Source organism: Lupinus angustifolius, unplaced genomic scaffold (genome assembly GCF_001865875.1).
Source record: "Lupinus angustifolius cultivar Tanjil unplaced genomic scaffold, LupAngTanjil_v1.0 Scaffold_16_127, whole genome shotgun sequence".
In the NCBI taxonomy this organism is placed as follows: Eukaryota; Viridiplantae; Streptophyta; class Magnoliopsida; order Fabales; family Fabaceae; genus Lupinus; species Lupinus angustifolius.
In genome coordinates this window covers 55,941-80,105 of record NW_017718974.1, presented here as the reverse complement: position 1 = coordinate 80,105, position 24,165 = coordinate 55,941, and the positions used below count along the sequence as shown (strand labels likewise).

Below are 24,165 nucleotides of genomic sequence, written 5' to 3'. Positions count from 1 at the left end.
GAGGGCAGCTTCCTAGTGCTCAATTCATGGTTCCTGCATGAACTAAGATAGCGTGTGAACACTGAATCAAAACTCTGGATGTGTGAAATATGGATAAATTAATCGCCCAACCAATCGACACTCAGGGTTGGCAAGAAGAGTTCCTATAACAAAAAGGAACAAGAAGGGTTCTTATAGCACCAATGAGGCCAACTTTAGAAATAATATCGAGTGTATAGAAACCATAAATTGTTGATATTCTTTTGCTTATAAGGAAGAGTAGAGGGGTACTATTTGCCACACTTTTATGTAGGGAAGGTGCTACTTATATGTGAGGGTGTGCAAATACACACCTTAGATTTTTTGAAAAAAATATGTATATCACTTATAATTTATAAGTCCTACATTTTTTTTGTATACAATATGACTTGCTTCATGAAAAATAGATAATCATTATTGAGTTGAATTATTTTATAATATCATGTATATACAATTTAAGGAACTTCATTATTGTTTCCCTAAGACAAATACTTATATGTGTCTTTATATGTCTTGTTTGAGTCTAGTTGATTTTTTCCCTAGTTTTGATATGAAAAAACTATTTGAACTTGCAAAGTTTTGTCCATATAATTTTTGTTCAACTGATTTGGTGATGTTTGATAATCAACTTCAGACTTACATATTCAATATCTTTTTCAATAATCTTTGGTGATGCATAATAGTGTTGAATTTGGTTCTTTGAAATGAATCAATAATCTTTCAGATAAGTAGGTTAAAAGTGGAAGACACGTTGTTTACCCATTTGTTTATCTTCTTTTAAAGTTAGTAATACAAATATAGAAAGAATTTATTCAATTATGAAAATATTGAAAAGTAGGTTGCGTAATTAAATGAGAGATGTATGAATGAATGTCTAGTGACTTATATTTAGCAAGATATGTTTAACAACATTGACAACGAATGAATCATGCAAAATTTTCAAAATATGAAATCATATAGAAATTAATTATAAAATAGATAATTTATTTGATTAAATATATTTAAGTTTTATAATTTTGACGTTAACGTTTTCATCTTTTTATAAGTGATGAATTTTATTATTCATCTTTATCGCATATTACACACTGTGTCTCTGAATCCTATATTCATCATTGCTTTTATGCTTAGGAAGATATGTAAGTTAGTTTTGTAGGAGGTTATATCATTGCTGATTATAAATAAAAAGTGAATTTATGTTATATGTCTTGCCTTATTAATTTATTTTTCCATTTATACTGGTTGAAGATTTCATACAGAAAGTATGAATCCAATTATGAAATAAGATGACCGATGAATCCAACCACAATAACTACTCGATTATAAATGTTTTATTAATAATTTTGTAGATCATATGAATGAGAATGCTTATTATTTAAATGTTTTTATCTTTAGTTTTTTTCTCATAGTGAACTTTGTGCCATGACTTTTGATGCGACTTTGGTCCTTAATTGTTTTTTAATCTGTTTTCGTTCTAAAGCTAACAGTAGATGAGTGAGCTACCTATACCTCAGAAGATTGTCAATTTTTAAAAAGTTTTCTTATTAAATTCGTTTTTATTTAAGAATGTGACATGTGTCAGGTTTTATATGAGAAAAAAATCATAAAATTATTATGCATGAAAACTCAAGATCTTATTAAATTTGATTTTATTTAAAAACTAAAAAAGAAGAAGATAAAAGTTAAATTTTATTAAATGAGTGAAATTACTCATTTTAGTCCCTCATGTTTTCGACCTTACCAGTTTGGTCATCCAAAACTTTAAAAATCCAAAATGATTTCAAAAATTTTAAATGTGAGTCAAATTTGTCTTTTTGAGACCAATTAATATTTACCAAGTGTTTTAAAATATGCTAAAAATGACTAATTTGACTCACATTTAAAAATTTTGTGTGATCATTTTGTGTTTTTCAATTTTTGAGAGACCAAACTGATAAGGTCAAAAAATATGAAAACTGAAATATGTATTTACTCTTAAATTGATTTAATTTGGTTAGAGATTGAATACTCTTGGTCCAGTTTGTTCAAGTAAGATATTCTTAATTAATATATATTGAATTGTACCAGGATTGTTTTAGAATATTTATGACTCAGAAAAAATTGTACGAGAAACCTCATTAGAAATCTACTAGAGTTTGAAATAACTTTTAATATATAAGAATGTATTATTATTAATTTTATTTTGTCTAAATTATAAGTAATACCCCTTACTTATTTTAAAGAATCAATGATGATAAAATCTATACTATTAATAAAGACAAAACCCAAAATAATTTCCATGAAGTAGTTTATGTTTCCTAATTTCATATTTTATAACTTCTAATTTTATTTTATAACTTCTACTTTCATATATCTTTATATATATTAATATTAATAAACATTAAATAACTAACTGAAGAATTTTATATAAATTTTTATACTAATAGAAATTAGTAAAACATAAAATAATTACCCTTAAACTATTTTATGTTTCCATACTTTATCTTCTATACTAATATTAATAAACATTAAATAACTATCATGAAGTATTTATATAAATTTCTATATTAATACTAATAGAAATTAGAAAAACATAAAATGACTATCCTTGAAATATTTTATGTTTCCCTACTTTATCTTTTATTATTCATAATTTCATGTTTATTTATACTAGTAGATAAAGAGAAAATATAAAATAATTTCCATAGAGTAATTCTAATTCCATGTTTATAAATATTATATCTCTCTTAATGTAAATTAGTACTTCCTTTTTAACTACCACATAAATTCTTAAACCTCTCATTTCCAAACTCATGTGATTTTTTCAATGGATAATTGAATTATATCATTATGACATTAAATTTGAAATGTGGATAAATTACTTAGTCATAACAGTTTACTTTCATTTTTAACTTCAAACATATAATGCATGATAATTTTCTTAAATAACATAATATGAAGATGATACATTCTATATAAAAAAATATGAATGCGGGTGACCGGTACGGAGTGCCGGTGGACACACTAGTATTAATAATGATAATATAGTGACAATATATAAAACTAATATATTATAAGTACATACATTATTGTATTACTTTTCTTGAAGATACAATGATAATAAAACATGAATGATTGATGATGAAGTGCAATGTATACATTTCTCTCTCTTTCCACTTGCTTTACTCCCTAGAGAAAATATAAAAGCATGGGTTTCAACATTTTTCTATCCTTCCCAAACAATAGAAAACATTTTTTTCTTTCCTCTTTCTTTCCTCTCGTTTTCATTCTTTCACTTTTCAACCCAACCAAACATATTACCTTCCTTCCCAACATTTTCTTTCCTTCCCAATATTGCAAGTACTCAAAATTAATAAATAATGAAAGAAGTAACACAATAAATATTTAAATCATGCCTAAGATAATAAGATAGTTGATATGAGATTTACTTCTAAACATGCTCCCACCATAGAATAGAACCCTATTGGACTAGACAAATTAAATGATTATCTTTGACTCATGATTAAAACATATCTTTTGACTCATGACAACGGGAGAGAAGTTAGACTCTGAATATAATTCTATTTTAAGTTTATATCTCAAATTCAATTGGCAATGAGAGGAGTAGTCCAACATGTATTTAATTATTTATGAGAGAATGAGACAAACAATGTGAGACTTACTTCCCAACAACAAATGCATGTCAATGCCAATATTAATTATAATTGTATTTTTCTCTCTTTACTTTATGTTTTCTACCGTACCAAACAACTAAAAAATCATCACATTTTCTATTCATTTGTTCTTCTTAACTTTTCTTTCCTCTACATTTATTGTGGAATATTTAATTTTAGAAGAGAAAAGAAAGGCTAGCAAAAAGGATTAATATTAATAACGATTGCATGATACTACCTACTTGTACCCCCTTTCTTCATTTTTGTCCTTTCCTTTTAAGCCCCTCCTTATACGCTTGCCTTTATCACCATGTATTGCATCTACTTCCCCAAAACTGATGTTTTCAACTTTTATATTTTCAGTCCTTTCTCTTAGCACTAACTAAATTATTAAAACCTTTAGTTGATACGTCTTAATAACTTGATCGAAATCATATCAACTACAAGTTTTTAGAAAGTATTATTAGATAGTTAACATATGGGATGCAGGATTATACAACTCTTTTGTTTTCGTCATGCAAAGAGGTTATTATGATGAGCTAAAGAATAAAAAAAATAATGTAACATGACTAGGAATTAGTAGTATATATTGAAAGAATTCATATTGAAATTCTACACATAAATCGAATCTCAAAATCTTAAAAAGAGTAAACACAATTAGTAATATTAAATAAACTATGGTAGGGCAATGTTCTGGTATGGAAAAAACAAGGAACCGCAAGAAACGTTAGTTTAGGTTGACAAGGTTAAAACTATGGTCATACGTACCCTCAAGTGTAAAATAAGAAATCAATATTAGATAACTCTCTTAAAAGAAATGAGAGATTGAAGGTGATGTGCATCTGAGATGTGTATTTATGGATGATGATATGTTATCCCCAAACATGTCCTAAATCAAGTATAATGCATGAAAAATAGATAAAGTTATGAAAAGTTATGAATATTTAATTTTTTTTAACTAATGTATCATATTATTATTGGTTTGTGACAGACTTTGGAACATGCTTCATAACATCATATCATTCTCCATATATTTATAGCCACCAATGTGAATTATGTTATACCAAGTATTGGTGAATTATGTTATACCAAGTACCTAATCACATGGAGTACAAATACCCTGTAGGGTAGGGTGTACTGGGAATCAAAAGACATTATGAAGGGGAACTACCCCATGTCCTTGCTTGTGTTAATTAAAGTGATAGTAATTAGCTCTTTAAAACTTTGATTTTAAAAAGAGGAAGAGTGTGAATACCCACTTTTTTAATAATTAAATATATCAATATTTTTATAGTAGTGAATAAATTAATTAATTTCAAATTCTAAAAAGGTATGATGTATGAGTTAATTATTTTTTTACTAAGTTGTGGGTGATATTGTATATGGTGGTAGGTCAAAGGAGGAAGCACAACAAAATTCTAAAAAAATTATATAGTACAAAACGAAGGAAGGTTCGAAGATCTTTCACTTATTATATATTTTCTTACTTTTATTTGTTACTGATAAACATTGAATATTTTGTTTTATCTAAGGTTTATGATTGTTTTCACTATCAAACTCACTCAATTTCCCTTATTATTCATAAAATGGATGGTTACAAGTGTCATAGGTGCATTTTACTTAAAGGGTAAGAAGCAACTAAAAGGAGCAAATTTGAGGAAGAAAGACCCACTCAGGCTTGAAACATGAGTGTACCCTAATGAAGTACGCCAATGCTTACTTAGACGGAAAGGCCTATGGAAACAAAACAAAACTATGCCTACATTAGGGTTTGAGTCATCCTGATTTTTTATATAAGCAAAAATGTATTAAATGTGCGAGATATCATCCTAAATATAAGAAAGTCAATATAACAGAACAAAAGAGAATTAGAAATTAAAAAATACAAGACTGAGGGTCGATACACCTTTGTGTGAATGAAATAGACTTTGGTCCAATACGAGATGATAACAAAGTCCAAGATCTAATATGAATGTAACTAATATCTTTTCCCAAGAAGATTTAGGATTGGAAATGAGTCAGATCGAGTTAACCCAGAGCTCACCTCAGTCCAGCTCGTTAAGGATTGGTTCAGTCGAAACTCGACTCGAGTTTGGTACGAGTTTTTCTTTTAGCTAGAGTTCAGCTTAGTTTGAATTGATTCATTTCGACAGCTTAAATAATTAATTCATTTTTAAAAATGTTGCAAAAAGTTTTTTTATTGAAACTAAAAACACTAGTGAATAAAATCATCATTTTAAAAACTATTATCTTAACAAAATATTTTTTAAAATCACATTTTAAAAAACATTTATAAAATCTTTTAAAAATCAATTTTTTTTAAAAAAAAAAGTGATTTTTTGAACTTTTATAAAAAAATATTTCTTTTGCAATATTCTACAAACATGTGACGATTTAAGGTTCTACGTGTACATTTTTACAAATACTTATAGAGTGTATGTATCTTCTTCTCATACTTAGATATGTTATGTACTTAAAAATAAAGTTTTAATATTAACTACGGACATATATCCTACAATTGATATCAATTTAATAAAATATTAAAAAAAGAGTGAGAATCATGAATGAATTTACTTAAATTTAATTTTCTTAAATATTAAATGCAAAAAACTTCTTTTTGAATTTTTGTTTTTTGGATGAATTAGATATTTATCCAAATAGATATATCCATAAATATCAATTAGATATAATTGATGAATTTGAATTCATTCATTATTAACAGTATTCATTGGATTAGATTCATTTAAATATATTAGCTCTAATAAATGAATTCAGATGGATTGTGAGTAATTTTGTAACATCTACTACCAACTATCATTACCTGAATAACCATGTGGTGTTGATAAAATCATAAAAGTAGCATATCAATCAAAACATTAATTATGGAGGTCTTATAAAAAGGAGTCTCGAATTCACTTACATCATCATTTGGAGTCTCACAAAGTCTCCACTTTGTCTCAGTAAAACGGTAAAGGATATCAAAGTGATATAAAACATTCCAGAAAATGTCAATCAACAAATATTCAATCTTACTAGTGCAAATAAATTAAATCCAATGCATGGAATAAATACTAAGGTGAATGGACTAAACACTTAAATAGAAAAACATAATGATTAAAAACAATTTAGTACCTTTATGTTAGCATTTTTATGAGGATGTAATCAAATGGAATCAAAATAGAGAGATTAAATACTTAAGAAAAACCACAACGGCAAAAATTAGTGTAGCCAATAAATACCGGTGGAAAATCATTAAGCCTTAATGAAATAAAATTCAAAATATTTCCATTTAAGAAAAGATGAATCCCGTAAAACAAAGATAATGGAATTAATACTATTTTGAAATCTCAAAAATACTTTTGTCAAGTATATTAAACTAGAAAATAATAAAAATATGCTTTTGAAAATCACAAGTATAATTTCAATATTTACTAAGGGAAAATAATTTTATAAAAACATGATGATTAAAAATTAGAGAGAACTTTTTTTGAAAAATCAATTAGCTAGTAAAAAGTGATTTTTAATAGGTAGAATATTTATTTTAGATACGGATAAACCATTCTTTGCTATCTAGTTGGATTTGGCATTCCATGCATGCAATGCAATTACTTAATTACATAGGGGAAAAGTGTGTAAGAATATCACAAACTTTGTGTTTTTTACCATAAGTTATTATAAATTATTATTTTTATATATTTCTTAAACTTTAATTATTGATAAAATTGGTTACTACATAAAAATAATAAATTAATATCAATGGAATTTTTTATCACGCAATTTATTTTAAATTCGAGTGATAGATCACTATTACTTATATATATACCAATATTATTGAATTAACTACTTTCAACTCTTAAATTTACTTATCATCTACTTCTCAAATAATTTTATATTTTGATAATATTTCCTCCGGAAATCAATGTTGACTAACATGTATTGATGCATTACTACTAGTGTGAGTTTGATTTCAGCAATTTCCTTATTAGCCTACTAATAATATATTTACACATAGGTCAATTTCAATAACTAATAAAGTTTTAATGGATAATCTATTAAATATATAATAAAAAAGTTCATTTCATATCATTTATTGTCACATATCAACTTGTCATTCATTTTTCTCTCCAAAATGGTTTCACCTCATGCATGTGTACATTCTCACATTATATATATATTTTCCTTATTATAATAATATTAAATCTATTATTACATTTCTTAATAATTTCAAAACAAAAAAACATGGCATTGAACGTTTATCTATGATAGTTACACTATATATTCTCTTTCTTTATTATAATAATGTAATAAACTTACATTTATGATTGATCCCTAACTATGATTTGAGTTTTACATCATCCACAGTATCCTCCTCACACACCATCTTGTCACCAAAGATGACATTATTTCGACATTTCCAAATCAACTAGATATCGTCATCCAAAGCATAGAACACAAACCATGCAAAATACTTCATTTGATCGACATAATATGTTGTAAATAGTGAGATTTACTTTTAAATGGAAGTACCACCCATAACCCAACTAACCATAAATTAATTTTCAAACTCGATAAGAAAGATGAGAAAAAGATTTAACTGTCTGGTTGTGTTTTGCTGATTGAAAAAACATTGCATTATGTTTTAATTTCTCTAGAATATATTTTCTCCATCCTATGTTTCAGGTAGACATTTGCCAAATTTCTTCCCGGACTTTTGTACTTTGACTGCAATTGTGACTTCAAATATAAAAATAATTTAGCATTTAATAATGTACCACATAACGTATATTACTGGACTACTCCAAACCACAAAATCATCACGGTTCACATGGAAAACAAAATCATCGCAATTCACATGGAAAACAAAATCATCCATATTCACATGGAAAAAAAAATCATCAAGATTCACATGGTGCATGTGGTTGGTGGCATAAAATTCCCATACAAGACTTGAATTCTGTATTCATATTTACAAGGCGAAACAAATATGTCCCAACTAAACAACCACTCAACTAAACAACCACTCATGGATAAAATAACGTACTTTTTTTTTGTATAGTAGAAAGAAGGGTAAAGGAAGAATACTAAAACACCAGTGTGAGATCCAATTATAGGATATTTGAGTGCTCTAGGTGCAGAGTCTCATAACTTCATATAATTGTGGGTCACTTCCCCTAAAAATTACTCCATAAATATAATGCCCAAAAAATAGGTAAAACATTTTTTTGAATAATGTAACGTAAACTTATCATCTTTACATTCATTTCTTTTTCGGGAGATCACTTTAAGTAACATACATTAAGGAAAATAAAAAATCGTTACCTAATGATAACAAAAAATAACACAAAATAACTTTGAATAATACTTCATTTAATAACGGAGAATATCTGTACGAAATACAAGGCGGAAGAAATATTCACCCAAACTGAAATTACACAAAAGGTTGAGACATCCAGTACATCAAAAAGTACCCTACACAGATTGCAAGGGCTTGTGTAGGTGTACCGATCTCCCTCAATCCTCCATGCCCCCTCCTGGGACATCGAGAAGCGATAACTCCGAATCATCGCAGAATGATCCATCTGAACAAAACGCGATCCGAAAACAAGCAGAAAGAAGAAGGAGTAAGACATCTAATGAATATTACTCATTGACGGCATGGAATTACACGGAATTTTCACATCCAGACAGACACGCATAATAAACACAATATATACATCACATATAAAAACAATGTGTACATCACATATAAAAATGCAAAATCATGAGTGATGTTACAATCTTAGATTATGAGGATCAAAGTCCACAATCTCAATGTATGAATGTTATGCTTGTTTCGTCCATCTTTTCACCAATATCCTCTCAATATACTATTCGGAAATAACCAAGAGTATAGGTCCCATAACAAACCGATTTGAACGCACCAAAAATTATTCCTCGCAAGGATATATGATCGATCTGTTCTGAAGAACTGTCCATTTTAAGACGGTGCCGTATCAAACACTTTTTGGGCATCCCTCTTATTGATCCTGATTGCAAATAGGGGTTGCCAGAGATCGTCTAGTTTGCGCTGTGAGAACTGTCTGATCCAACAGAATACATCATCTAGGAATACAAGGGACTCGTCTCACCTAGACTCACCCTTAAGACTTTGCTGACGAACCACCGCCATCATCGTCCCTCTCAACATCTCGAGGCTCATTCGTCTCCCATAAATTTCATCTCCACTACTTCATTATCGATAATGAGTATGCACACTAACTGAGGTTAGCGGATTAAATCTTTTAATCATTATTTTATATGATCGGCCCAACCTAAGACATCTCCCAGAGGAATGCTTGTTGTGGGACTCGATCTTATGAAAACACGTAAATAGAGGAATAACATCCCTACCATTACGAACCATCGCTGAATCACCATGGACGGCCACATGGCCAAGCTCTTATAGTCAGACGACCTCGCTGTGTGGTATCATGTAATCCTTTTTGGATATTGCCCTAATCACGACATCACAGTCGGAAACCTTGCCCTAAATATGCACAAGAACAAAGGTACTTGTATAAGTTTGTCGATTTTGGGCACCGGGTTCAATCATCTGAGTCACGGTATTTCCCAAGGGTAAATACACTTCATATCCAAGCTAGGGTTATTGCCTAAGCAATCAGACAATCGAAATCAGTAAAAAATATTGTTTGTCTTTCGCCCAAGCAAGAGACTGTCGTTCAAGCGACCAATTCATCAAAACAAAGTCAATTTCCTACATTGTTTTGGCTCGGGCGAGGGGACTATCGCTCAAGCTAAAAATCCACCACACAATTTTCAACATTTGTAGCCCGGGCGCCAAAACGCCCAAAACAGGTTGTTTGGCCCTTGCCCAAGCGAGAAACGCTCGCCCAGGCGAGGGGTTGCTCGCCCAAGCGATATTTGGAACCATTTTTCTTTGTTTCTTCCTCTCCCAGGCGAGGCCGGATCACCCGGGCGAGGTGGTCCAGTTACCAAGAACATTTTCCTCGCCCTTTTGGGCTACCGGATCAAACTCTCCGTTGTTTTCAATCCCAATGCATTTTAGTTTCTCGAGTGATGTTCCTTCATGGATAGCCACCACAATACTTAATATTTTAAGCTATCCTAATTATACAACTTAAGAAAGTATCCGTACAAAATCTAGGCACGCAAAATAATTGATTAATTACGGGTTTTCTTAATACACAAATATAACTCCAAAATTTTGAGATAGTTTAGGAGATCTGGGTGTCATATTCGGATACCATTATGTCACGATGTATTCTCCCTCATCTTAGATTACCGCGCTTGATTTCCTTTACGAGAGAGTGGGTTGGTTGTCTGACTTCGAAAACTTCGAAACTAAACACACGAAAACATTTTTGAACTCAAACACTTTCATCCATCTGGTCCAAGATTCATATTTTTGAACCATCATTTATCCTCGAAAGTCTCATACCCGATTTCCAACATTTTCAAGGTAAGATTTTCATAAAGTTTATACTTTTATCTCAACCTAAATTTATACTTTCATGAAGAGTTTTTAAGTCATACTTCACCATTTCAAGGTAAGTTTGTTAATCAAAGTCCACACTTTTTAAATCAATATCTTCTAAGTTGATCTTACCACTTTAAAGTAAGTCATCTTAAGTAGATTCCATATTTTATACAATAGTTTCCCATGGTCATTTCAACACATTCTTATTAGTGTTGATCTCATACTTAAACAACATTTTAACTCAAAATTTCCTAAGCTACACTTTTTTACAACAACTCATCCACAAACATTTTGGATTTCAAAGTTAGAAACTAAAATTTTCCTAAACACATATAGGTCATGATTTAGACCTAATGTCAAGGAAAGTTTTGATCTTTCAACTTCTCATTAAACACTTTAAAGGTTCATTTGATAACAAAATCATCCCTTTGAAATACAACCAAACCTCATCATTAAAAATATACTATTCTAAACTTGTCCAAGGCCATGGTTTTTCAAGCCAAAAACAAGTGAAAATAATCCAAACTTTGCATGGTTAGAAGACTCCTCAAAGGTTCCTTTGATGTAAATATCATCACCTTTAACCATGTTTCACTACAACATTTATTTCTATCATCAAATCCGAAAAACAACTATTTTACATTTGTTCAAGGCTATGGTTTCTCAAGCCAAAATTTCAACGGTTGAAAATGTTCGCAACATACATATTAACATCATACTAAAATTTCATAAACATCTAATGGTTAGATCTTAAGAAGATGAAGAATCAAAATGAAGAAGAAATGCGTTATGGACTAACTTGATGTTTATCTTGACTCGAAATAATATTTCAGAGCCATTGGAACATTCAGAATTCAAATCCGAGTTACGAAACTCAAAAACACGTTATTGGGCCGAATTCGAGCCTGACAACAGCTCAAAAACTTTTCGTCACAGAAAATTACGAAACTTTACCACAAAATAGGAAGTCACAAAACAAGACTAACACTTAACTATAGTTTAGTCTAATTCAATACCAATTAATTTCTAAAATTAATCGTTGTTAAAATAAATAATTAATCAAACATACACAGAAAATTCACGGTGTTACACATATCTGCCTCTTGTAACTTGTTTCAAAAAAATTCACTAGCCTATACCATGCACATATGAAGATAATGAACTCTGCTAATGGACTCTGCTAATGGACTCTGCTAGGGTTTGACCTCCAACATCCTTGGTCTAATAGATCTTTTGGTCATTTTGCCAAAGTATTGGTGGAATTAAGTTTGAAGTCCAAGCTGCCAAATCAGACCCTTGTTGAGAGGGATGGATTCACATTCTTTGTGCCAATAGAATACGAAAAATCTTCCTCATTTATGTAATGGATGTCAATCCAACAGACATACCTTGGCTAACTGTCAAAGGAATAAGGTTGTGAAGATATTCCAAAACCAGCAGTTAAAAAGCCAAACAACGCAGAAAACCCCAAGCTTGCTATTGTAGAGGATTTGTGCATTGATCTGATTATTGAAGAGAATGAAAACCTTGATGGCATTGAACGAGTGGAACATAATCCAATTGTACACAATGATGCGATTGTGGAGCAATTGGAAACTTCAGGAGAAACACCAGGTGGTATCCCGCCCCAAGTGAAGTTTTTGATACTATGCAAGGTCATAGCGAAAATTTCATAATGCAAGAAACTGAGTTCATCTCTAATTAGGTGGCAGCTAGTGACATAAGGATTATGGAGAAAATCTGGGCCGATGATTAGGCCTATGAGGAAGAGGAAAATGAGGACAAATTCACACAGGTGCTTAGCAAATCTTAGAGAAAAAAGATGAAGAAAAAGAACTCTGAAGAAAGGATTCATTTTACTTGAAGGGGTGGTATTCTACACATTAATCAATGAAGGTTTTATACTGGAATTTTAGAGGTTTTGGCAACATAAGCACTAGGCTGGTTCTAAAGAATCTCTGTGTTTCTAATAAACCTAACTTGGTTTTTTTGGCTGAGCCCATGATCTCTTCTACTTTGGTGAATAATTCTTATTGGAGTGCCTTGAACCTCAAGCTTTCTATGGTGAATAACAAAGGGACCCAACTTCCTAACCTTTGGGGTCTTTGTAACATTGGGCTATCCAACACATATCCTTGGTCTAATAGGAGAAGAGTAGTTGCCCTTACTGAAAGAATATTAGACAATGATCTTTGCAATGAGGATTGGCTTGGTGCTTGGACTCATGTTGCTTGTTGTACTTTGCCAACGACTGCTTCTAATCACTATCCTCTGTTGTTGGCCTCTTGCTCTATCAACTTCAACAATCCAACCCCTTTTAGATTCCACAAAATGTGGTTGAGCCATTTGGATTGTAGAAGACTGGTCTCTGCCACTTAGAGTAAGACTGTTATAGGTTGCCTTATGTTTGTTTTGGTTCAAAAACTCAAGTTCATGAAGCATGAGCTAGGAATTTGGAACACTAAGGTTTTTGGTAATATCCACCTTAGAGTTCATCAAGCTAAGCTTAATGTGGAAGAGATTTAGATATGTATGGACCTGAATGTTCCAGATCAGGATTTGTTGGATCAGGATGACCTGGCTCAGAATGAATTATTACATGCTCTAAGGGTTGAAGATGACTTATGGCAAGAAAAGTCTAGGTTGAATTGGAATATTAATGGTGATAGAAACACTAGTTTCTTTCATAAGGTTGCCAAAATCAAACACTCAACAAAATCTATCTCTATGCTAAAAAATGGTGACAGAGTTTTGGACAATCAAGAGGATATTGCCAACCATGTGATGAACTACTTCATTGACCGGTTTGATCCTCAAAACAATTATACTCTGAATGACTTAATCAATGAGGTAATACCTAGCATGGTCACTGATATGGACAACTCAATGCTTACTGCTATGCCTTCCAATTCTAAAATCAAGGATGTTGTTTTCCCCATGAATAGTGAGGGGGGCCTGGTCCTGATGGCTTTGGTGGTTCCTTTTATCAAGCTTTCTGGGACATTGTGGAATCGGATGTTTATAACTATGTGTGCCAATTCTTCAAGTATGGTTGGATTCTCCCCAACTTAAACTCTAATATTGTGATCTTAATTCTTAAGTCTAAGGAAGCTGACAAAGTGGAGGATTTTAGGCCTATAGTTTGGCCAACTTTTAATTTAAGATAATCACAAAGGTCTTGGCTGATAGACTTGCCAAAATTGCTCCTCACATCATCTCTACTAAGCAAAGGGGATTCATTAAGGATAGGAAAATCCAGGATTGCATATGCATTGTTCAGAAGCCATCAATCTGCTTGATCATAAAGTCTTTGGGGGTAATCTTGCCATCAAGTTGGACATAGGGAAATCTTTTGACACAATGGATTGGTGGTTCCTATTAGACACTCTAAAGGCTTTTGGTTTTTGCAACAGATTCTGCAAGTGGATCAAAACTATCCTTCACTCAGCTAGATTGTCAATCAATGTTAATGACCATAGTGTTGGTTTCTTTAAGTATAGTAGAGGTGTAAGGCAAGGAGACCCTCTATCTCCTTTGCTCTTTTGTATTGCAGAAGATGTGCTGAGTAGGGGCATTATAAAGCTTGTTAATGAAGGCAAACTAAGCTCTATCTCTGGCCCTGCCTACTCCAAAACTCCTAGTCATATCCTTTATACATATGATATCCTCATTTTCTGTAAAGGAATCAAAAGAGAGCTGCTCTCTCTGAAGCATCTTGTCAATGACTAGGCTTCTGCATCTGGCCAGCATATCAATGCTAATAAATGCAAGTTTTATTCTACTAATGCTTTTCCTATAAAAATAGTCAATCTCAATACTTATTTGGGTTTTTCTACTAGTTCCCTCCCTTTTAGCTATCTTGGTGTTCCCATCTTCAAAGGGAAGCCTAAGAAGATTCACCTTCAACCTATAACTGACAAGATCATAGAAAAATTAGATAAATGGAAGGGTTCCAACCTCTCTATTATGTGCAGAGTGAAGTTGGTGAAATATGTTATTCAAAACATGCTTGTGTATAGTTTTCATATCTACAAATGGAAAATTCAACTAGTCAAGCACATGGACATGAAAATCAGAAACTTCATCTAGTCTGGTGACACTGAGGTGAAAAAACTGGTTAGTGTGGCTTGAAATCTGGTTTGCAACTCTTTCTCTGATGGAGGGTTGGGTATTAAGCCAATTTCTTTGATAAACAAGTCTGCTATATTGAAGTTGGCTTGGGAAATGGTTTCTTCAAATCATGAATGGACTAGGCTCTTAAAAATAGATTTGGTTGTAACAGATGCACTCCTACTAGGTACTTTAAATCTCCTATATAACCTGGCATCAAGGATCATTGGCATTTGGACGTTAATAATTCAATATGGTTGGTTGGTGAGGGGCACAACATTAACTTTTGGAAGGATAATTTGCTCGAGGAACCTTTAGTGGATATGTTGGACATTCCTCCTGATCATCACTCATCCTTGCATGCTAAAGTTGATGATTTCATCCATAATTCAAAGTGGATCATCCTTGATATTTTAGCCAACAGATACCTACAATGTGCCAAAATTTGCTTCAATTATAATCTCTGATGGCATAGATAAACTTGTTTGGCATAATACTATTATGGTAATCTCTCTTTAAAAGTTGCTTTCTCTTGTGTGTGTAACCATACTCCTCAGCCTAGTGGCTTCAAAAAAATCGAGTTTGCTCATATTGCCCCTTCAAAATCCTTCATCCTTTGGAGACTTTTAAAGAATAGAATGCCAACTAATGACAATCTTTAGAAAATGGGGTGTGGCATGACTTCTATTTGCAATCTGTGCAAAAACAATGTTGAATCCTCTAATCACCTATTCTTGCAGTGTCCTTTTTCCAAATACTTATGGTCTTGGTTGAACAACATTTTCTCTATTTCTTTGGACCTTTCCTCTATGAATTCTGCTCTATCAATCTCTAACAGCTCTTGGAACACCTTGCTCAATCATGTGTTGCTTGCATGTATCACCTATACTATCAACATCAATTGGTATTGCAGAAATCAGTTGAGGTTTAAAGACATGAAAATTTCAATAAGCTAAGCAATTGCTAAGATCAAAAGAGAGTCATCTCTTGCTAGATTATGCTCTTCATCTATTGATTTTTCTTCAATGCAGGAATTCATCATCCTGAAGTTCTTCAAAGTTCTTCTGAATTTCAGTAAGGCTCCCAGAATCATAGAGGTGATATGGAGGAAATCAGCTATGGGATTTTTTAAAGTCAATATTGATGGTTCTACTCATGTTTCGCCTTCCCATGCAGGGGGAGGTGGTATCTTCAGAGATCATCGCGTGTCCTTCAAGCAAGCTTTGCAACATACTTGACAATCAACAATGCACTATTTGCTTAATTACATACAACAATTCTGTTAGTGGAGATAGCTCGTAAAAAAAGTTGGAAAAACCTTTGGTTAGAATGTGATTCAACTTTGGTGGTGAATATTTTCAAAGGGAACTATAAAACAAATTTGCTAAATGTAGGCTTCCTTTTGGCTCTATGAACTTCACCATCTCTCACATTTTCAGAGAGGGCAACACTTGCGCTGATCAACTTGCAAATTATGGTATACATACTAGATCAAACATTTGGTGGAATACTATGTCTTATTTTATTACTCATGAGTTTGCTAAAAACTGGGCATAAATGCCTTCCTACAGGTTTAGGAACTTGTAATGGCCTATTCTTTGTATTCCTCTTTTCATCTTAATATATAGTGGGTGCATGGCACCTTTGCTTTTAAAATATATATATATCATGCACATATACACTAACTCATTTATTAAAGGTGTTAAAGTTTAGTGTGAGTCATGCATGAATCTTCTTCATAAACAAGAAAGATAAGAAAGGAAGCTTAAACAAAGCTTAAAGAAAGAAAAATAAGAAATGATAAAGAATGAGTTGTTACTTGAATAATATTTCTCATTGCTTGAATTAGAAAGATGATACAATGAGTTATATATGGAAAACCAGAAAAATTAACAACCAATTATATAACAACCAACTATCTCAATAATGATTTAATATTGGGACAAGGATCTACTGTCCCAAAGTCTGTCACAAACTAATCATATTATGTCATGTCAGTTAAAAAAATTAAATATTCATAACTTTATCAATTTTTGTTTCATTGTGATTGGTTAGAGACAGGGTTGGGGACAACAGATCCACATCCTTAATATTGTCCTACAAGTTGGAATGTGTCATGCATTCCAAGCTTGGGAATGACTGTGTTTACACAATGATATATTCTAATATCTCATCTTGCTGGCGAGTAAATCTCCACCTCTCAATCTTGAAATCATAATGTGAAACAATAATGACGCTTAACCATCATTTGACAGAAGCAATTTAATCAAATTATGATAGATGAAAGAGAAAAAAGAAATGAATCTTAATTTTGATCATAATATATTGTTTTAATGAGGAAAAATTACACATTTTTAATGAGAGATTGAGTAAAGAAAATAGAGTAGTAAGGAAAAGAGATAATTGAGGTAAATTAAATGATAAAGGATAAAAAAAGAATGTGTAATCTATGTGATAAGAAAATTCAAATAATCACTGGTTGACATACTCTCGATAGCGAAACTAAACTGGTAAAGGATTTACTTGAAGAAAGACTCTTGCTTCTTCAACCATATTAGTGAGGAAAGGTTAAACTCCACCTTTGGTGATCTACTTAAAGTAACCCAAGGATGTGTAGTAGCCCCGATTGTCTAAACTCTTCAGCAATGTGAAGCCAATTAACATCAGGATATACAACAACATGTGCATTATAATTTCCAATTAGGAATGCATAAATGAACACTTCTATAGCATAGTTCTTTGCTCTCTTCTTGCATTTCTTGTGATCACCGTGAATTACATCACAATCTATTATTTGCAAGTAAGGGAATATTGAGGTACTTACTACATAGTCTAATCAAAGTTGCGAGATTAGTGTAGGAAAATAAAAAAAATAATGATTATGATTTTAAAGTGAAAATAAATTAAATTTCAATTCAAAAAGGATAAAAATCCCTAAATCCAATGTTTACTGTCACTTTTGGAGAAACAATTTTAGCTTGAAAGATTGAAAATTTCCTCTTCCAAAAAATCAATGGTTATGATAAATGCTATTTAACTCACCCTTCTTCAATTTATCTCCAACAGTGATAGTTCTTCTATCCTCTCCATTCTTCCTTCTTCAATTTATTTCATTTTTATCTGTTTTCTGTTCTAACTAAATTAAAATTGCAGTGGACTCAATGCTTAACAGTGATGTCTTTTATCCTCTCATTTTTATTTGTTTTCGGTTCTAACTACAAAAATGTTATATACAGTTGAAAAGTTTAATTTTTACCTATCTAGTTTCCATATCTATATTTATATAACATTAGTAAATCGGATTGTTACTAGATTGGTGGAATTTCATTTTGATAATGGCTAGTTTATTAAAAACAAATTAAAATATTAAAATAGCAGTAGCATGTCTTATTTATCTTATTTACATATTAAAATATACCCAATTGATAATGACTAGTTTATTAAAAACAAATTTCTCTATAACCAAAGTAGTAATAGCGTGTTATAAAACTCGGCTCGAACCGGCTGGTCCAACCGGTTTAACTATGAATCGGACATCTAATCGGTCTGAGCCTCTCATCTAACCGGTTTTACATCAAATCGGGTTGACTCAGTCAGTTTAAACCTACAACTAGTGACTCGAGTGGTCGGACCGAACGAGTCAATCAAAAAAATATTTTTTTTAAAAACAACCAAATTGATGTCATTTTTTAAGTAAAAAACAAATACTTTTAACTTATTTGTAGTTATGTTTGTCATTTGTTGGTTTACATTATAACAAAATCTTCATTATTTAATTAAATTTCAAACTTATTATGTTTTTATTGCAATTAAAACATAGTTCATATGTTTTTTATGATGTTATCAACTTACTTGTATCATTTTATAGTAGTAAAATGTTTTTTTTTTTTGTTTAATTAGACATGATAATATTTTTAAATTTTGAGTATATCATTATTAAATATTTTTACGTATTATGAATTTTTTAGAATTTTTAATGCAACCCGAGTTGACCGATTGAATCATTGACCCACTGATTAAACCATCGATTCATTGATCCAGTACCTTTACCGAATCATTAACTTGTCCGAATTTAATAACACCAGTAGCATGTCCCCAAAAAAACAAAGATGATAATTTAGTCATTTTACTTTTCCTCAAGAATGGGAGGAACTGATTATAAAAAATTGCTGGGAATTTCCAAATTTCCATGTCGTTAACACAAATCCGACGTGGATCTCCATGATTGGTCGGAACAACCAAAGGCTCGTTGTGATTGGTCAGTGAGGAATTAACAGTGTAAAAGCAACCACAAATATAAAAAGACGGAAATCAACAATCAACCAACAAGGCTTTCTAAGTATCAGCTAAACACAAAAGTTCAAGAATTCGATTCATGTAAACAATTCAGGTCGGGAGGAGATAGCTAATTCCTTACATGTTAGGATAAATTTGATACTGATGACAAAATCTAAATATACAAAAATAACATTAATCTATAATCATATATATCATATACTCACATTTTATTCCTCTTTCTCCTTTCAAATTTAAATCCCTAATTTTTTTCTGCTAGATCCAAGAGAACATTAGCAGAGATCCAATTTTTCATTATCATGGCGCATCGAAGAACGAAGCTGTTGTTCCTTCTATGCGCTATATGTTATTCTCTCAACGCCATTGCTGGGTAAATGTATTTATTTTCAATTTAATTTGTATAATTTTAAGTTGTGAATAATTAGAATTAAGCTTATTTTGAGGTGTGCATTGTAGAAAAAGCTACTATGATATACTTCAAGTTTCTAAGAGTGCATCAGAGGAGCAGTTAAAAAAAGCTTATAGGAAACTAGCATTGAAGTACCATCCTGATAAGAATCAGGGAAATGAAGAAGCAAATAAGAAATTTGCTGAAATTAACAATGGTATATTCTATATCTATCTATTTATTGTGTTTGTTATACATCTTTCATTGTTTGTTATGATTTTCAAAACAGTCATGTCTTCTTGATCAAGGATCCATTGTTGGACACTTTTGGAATATAACTTTTGAGAAAGAAAAAAAAGATCTAAGCACTAACCGCGCTTTAAGAGTTTGTTACATCTGCAGCGTATTTTTTTTATACTATCAGCGTCATTCACTATTCACATTTAAATATAAGTAATACAAAATGAATGAAGACTGTACATCTTTACACTGGCGTGACAACGTGTAGGTATTACACTCATAACTTCTTACTTATATTTTTTTACCTTTATACCATTAAAGATCTGAATATCGCGATAGTTAGATAAATGTTAGCATTTTATTATGTTTACATTGACTCATTATTACTTTCCTTTTAATTTTAGTTTTGTACTTTTATATCTTATGACAATCAGAACCGTGTGTGTCTGATTGTTTTTTTGTACAGCGATTCATATCCCTGTGTGTCCGTGTTGTATAGTATTTGTGTCTGTGAAATATCTTTGCTTAATGTTATTGTATTTGTTTTTGTTTTTAAAAAGTTGTTGGTTTTGAATGTTATGATCAGTGTATGAAGTATTATCCGATAGCGAGAAGAGAAATATTTATGATAGATATGGTGAAGAGGGTCTGAAGCAGCATGCTGCTAGTGGAGGCAGAGGTAGTGGAATGGGAATGAACGTTAATGACATTTTCAGCTCGTAAGTACTCTCACTTTAACTAATTGTGGGGGAAGGGCTTAGATTATATGAACCGTTGTATATGTTGCGTCATTATACAGGATATACAAGCCTCTGGCAAAAGGTCCTAAATTGCAGATTGCCTGACATGATGCGGCTGCAAGCCTGCAACATCTCGCTTACAGTGGCTCCCACAATCGCATTAGGATTGTATAGGCTGAAATTACCCTGCCTCAGTTCGCAATAATTGCGAAGCAACCACAACTGCGATTTAAAATCCTTGTACTCACACAAACAGAACCATTATGGTTTTATTGATTCATCGAGTTCCTAATGTCTGCATCAATTTTTATGACGGTATAAATCACAATATGGTTATTGGTTTGTTGATAAACACTGCAAAGTTGTAAATAGGCAGACCGCTGTCTATTGGGTGTGTCCTATGTGTTTATTCTGCTATTTACTTGTATGTGTGGTTTATTTCTCATTTTTACTTTTGATAGAACTGTGTGTGTAGTTTATAAATTTGGCTTGGTTTTGTGGATGATAGATAGTATGTCACTGAATGTTTCTTTCAGTTTCTTTGGTGGTGGCTCAATGGAGGAAGAGGAAGAAAGAATTGTGAAGGGTGATGACGTGATTGTTGAATTGGATGTGTCCCTCGAAGATTTGTACATGGGAGGTTCCTTGAAGGTATGATCACAATAGCTACTGTTCTGCATACACAGATCAAATCTATATATCATCTGATGTATTTGTGCAACATTTTTTGATGCGAAAGAGACTGATGAAAATAGAATTAGGTTTGAGATTATCAGATTGATTTTCATGTGGTAAATGGTAACAACAAAGTACTACTTCACTTTGCTAAATCATTTAAAACAAATTTATTAGTAAAACTAAAAGCAACTGAGGGCATGTTTGGATGGAGGTGGTTGTAGAGGGAAAGGATAGGGAAGGTTGATTTTTCCTTATTTGTGAAAAGATCAAAATTAATTGAATAAAATGCGATGTTGTCATATAGTATATCTTACAATCATCCCTTATTCATTTAGTTATTTTTTAACTCTATTTATAAGTAAATAAATAAAAACCTTCACTTTCCTTTCCTTCCAAATGCTCCATCCAAACATACTCTAAGAAGAACTGATCTGCGACTAGGAGCTGCGAAGCAGCACATTTGTGTTCTTCAAACTCGGCCTTTGGAATCTAAAGCAATTACTCGTATTCCACAAATGCGACAACTGATATTCGTGGAGGCTCTGTATCTCCCTTTCCGTAATATCTCAAATACTGTAATCTGTGTCTCTGTTGTTATACAATCAAATACATTCTTTGAGGAAACACTTCAGCCACTAACTAAGTAACCATACATAGTCGTAAACTTTATCAATTTTTCAAGAACGCTGGTGTAAAATTTATGAAGTTTTTGGTGATTGTTTCTCTCTTCGTGACCATTACATTGTAAATTTATAATTACCAGGTATGGAGGGAGAAAAATGTTTTGAAGCCAGCACCTGGGAAGAGACGCTGTAATTGTAGAAATGAGATTTATCATAGGCAAATTGGACCTGGGATGTTTCAACAAATGACAGAGCAGGTAAACAACATCTCTAGGAATGTTGATAGAATAAATAAATCTTTTTCTTAATCATTGTCCTTTATTTAAGAACGTTATTTTAGTATTACTTGATTTGTGTCGTTTTTGTGAAGGGTTATTTTTTTCACTCCTGTTTTTCAATTTACTTGTCCAGGTCTGTGAGCAATGCCCTAATGTCAAATATGTAAGGGAAGGGTATTTCATCACTGTTGATATTGAGAAAGGCATGCAAGATGGACAGGTAAAGTCGAAAAGTTTATTATCGGCTTTAAACTATTTTGCATAATGTCAACCCCATTAATTTTGGTTACTCTTCCTGCTGCATGAAAATGAGCAGAAGATGGTTTTTCCTCTGCCAAGAACCAATTAGTGAAAAATCAGAAGTTTCATAGACTACTCCAATATCTCTAGCCCCTCTCTATATTTCACATTTTCTACCAAGCATACCCGAAGTGTTACGATGCAAGTAAATAATGCATATGAATCATGATTGAGGGAAACTTGCTGAAAATTTTTATATACTTATTCCAAATTTTAAATTTAGTTAATTGTTGTTCTGTAGAGTTACAAGTTTTAGTCTTTTAACAGGAGGTTTCATTTTATGAGGATGGCGAGCCCGTAGTTGACGGAGAATCTGGAGATTTAAGGGTTAGTATCTTTGCACTAGTGTCTTTATTAACAACTATTTCATTTACATGTTATGTGTGAGGTGTGCAGTGTGCTGACAATTTATATGGTATTTTGAACAGTTTCGTATTCGTACTGCACCACATGATCTCTTTAGAAGGGAAGGCATTGATTTGCACACCACTGTAACTCTAACTCTGGTAATTACCGTCATCGTTGATATATCTATCAACTGCTTAAGTATTGTTACTTATTTGCATAGCTAATGGCTGAGTTGAATCTGGCACTTTGTTGATTCATGAAGTTAGTTTCTTTCTGATATTGTAGTCTTTGAAATTATGGGCATTGTAAAGTTTCTTAGCCTTTAATCTTCTTCAGGTTCAAGCCCTTGTTGGTTTTGAGAAGACCATTAAACACCTAGATGAGCATCTGGTGAACATAAGCGCAAAGGTAGGCATGAAATATTATCGTTTCGGATCTCATTTACTGTTTATATACAATCATATGTTTATGTATATATTTACTGACATACTTCTTTTGATCCTTTCAGGGAATCACGAAACCGAAGGAAGTGAGGAAGTTCAAAGGAGAGGGCATGCCATTGCATATGAGCACGAAGAAAGGAGATCTATACGTCACTTTCGAGGTTCTATTCCCCACGTCACTAACAGAAGATCAGAAAACAAAGATTAAAGAAACTCTCGGTTAGAATACATACCGGATGCATGTTATAGTATTTCACTGATTATGTCCACATTGTAACATGATTATGTGGTTATAGTAGATGCATTTTCAGGCCCTCTTATTGTGACCCTTTTTTGTTAGTTACCAAATTGATGCACATAATGATGTGTATCCTTTAGTCTTTGTTGGACTGTCATGTGAATTCATGTGCCTTCTCTCCATGCTATTTTTTTGTCAAGATACAAAGAAAACATAACACTAGCTGAAAATACATGCTTACATTAGCTTTGTAATGTGTCTGAAATCATTAATCTTAGATTTATTTTTTTGGTACTACCAAGAGTATCCCCTCACCC

At 31.9% G+C, this 24,165-nt stretch overlaps 1 protein-coding gene across 2 annotated transcripts; it reads left to right on the top strand.

Moving 5' to 3' along the window:
* Nucleotides 1-19,767: 19,767 nt before the first annotated feature.
* LOC109338022 (dnaJ protein ERDJ3B-like) lies at nucleotides 19,768-24,093 on the top strand. Of its 2 annotated transcripts, none has more exons than XM_019575150.1 (10): nucleotides 19,768-19,942; nucleotides 20,017-20,177; nucleotides 20,787-20,919; nucleotides 21,477-21,591; nucleotides 22,382-22,498; nucleotides 22,653-22,739; nucleotides 23,087-23,146; nucleotides 23,248-23,325; nucleotides 23,504-23,575; nucleotides 23,676-24,093. In XM_019575150.1, exons 1-10 carry the CDS (start codon nucleotides 19,872-19,874, stop codon nucleotides 23,832-23,834), a joined length of 1,053 nt encoding a protein of 350 aa, XP_019430695.1. In that variant the 5' UTR covers nucleotides 19,768-19,871; the 3' UTR covers nucleotides 23,835-24,093. The 2 variants fall into 2 exon arrangements, with proteins under 2 accessions (XP_019430695.1, XP_019430696.1); XM_019575151.1 differs by having other exon boundaries at nucleotides 19,769-19,942; nucleotides 20,029-20,177; nucleotides 23,676-23,834.
* The last annotated feature ends 72 nt before the right edge of the window (nucleotides 24,094-24,165 follow it).

Excerpts from the sequence above, each read along its gene's own strand:
- LOC109338022 (XM_019575150.1), top strand. The coding sequence starts at position 19,872 with ATGGCGCATCGAAGAACGAAGCTGTTGTTCCTTCTATGCGCTATATGT. Across the intron at positions 20,920-21,476 it reads GTTAATGACATTTTCAGCTC|TTTCTTTGGTGGTGGCTCAA; the intron begins GTAAGTACTCTC and ends TGTTTCTTTCAG. Across the intron at positions 22,740-23,086 it reads AAGGCATGCAAGATGGACAG|GAGGTTTCATTTTATGAGGA; the intron begins GTAAAGTCGAAA and ends GTCTTTTAACAG.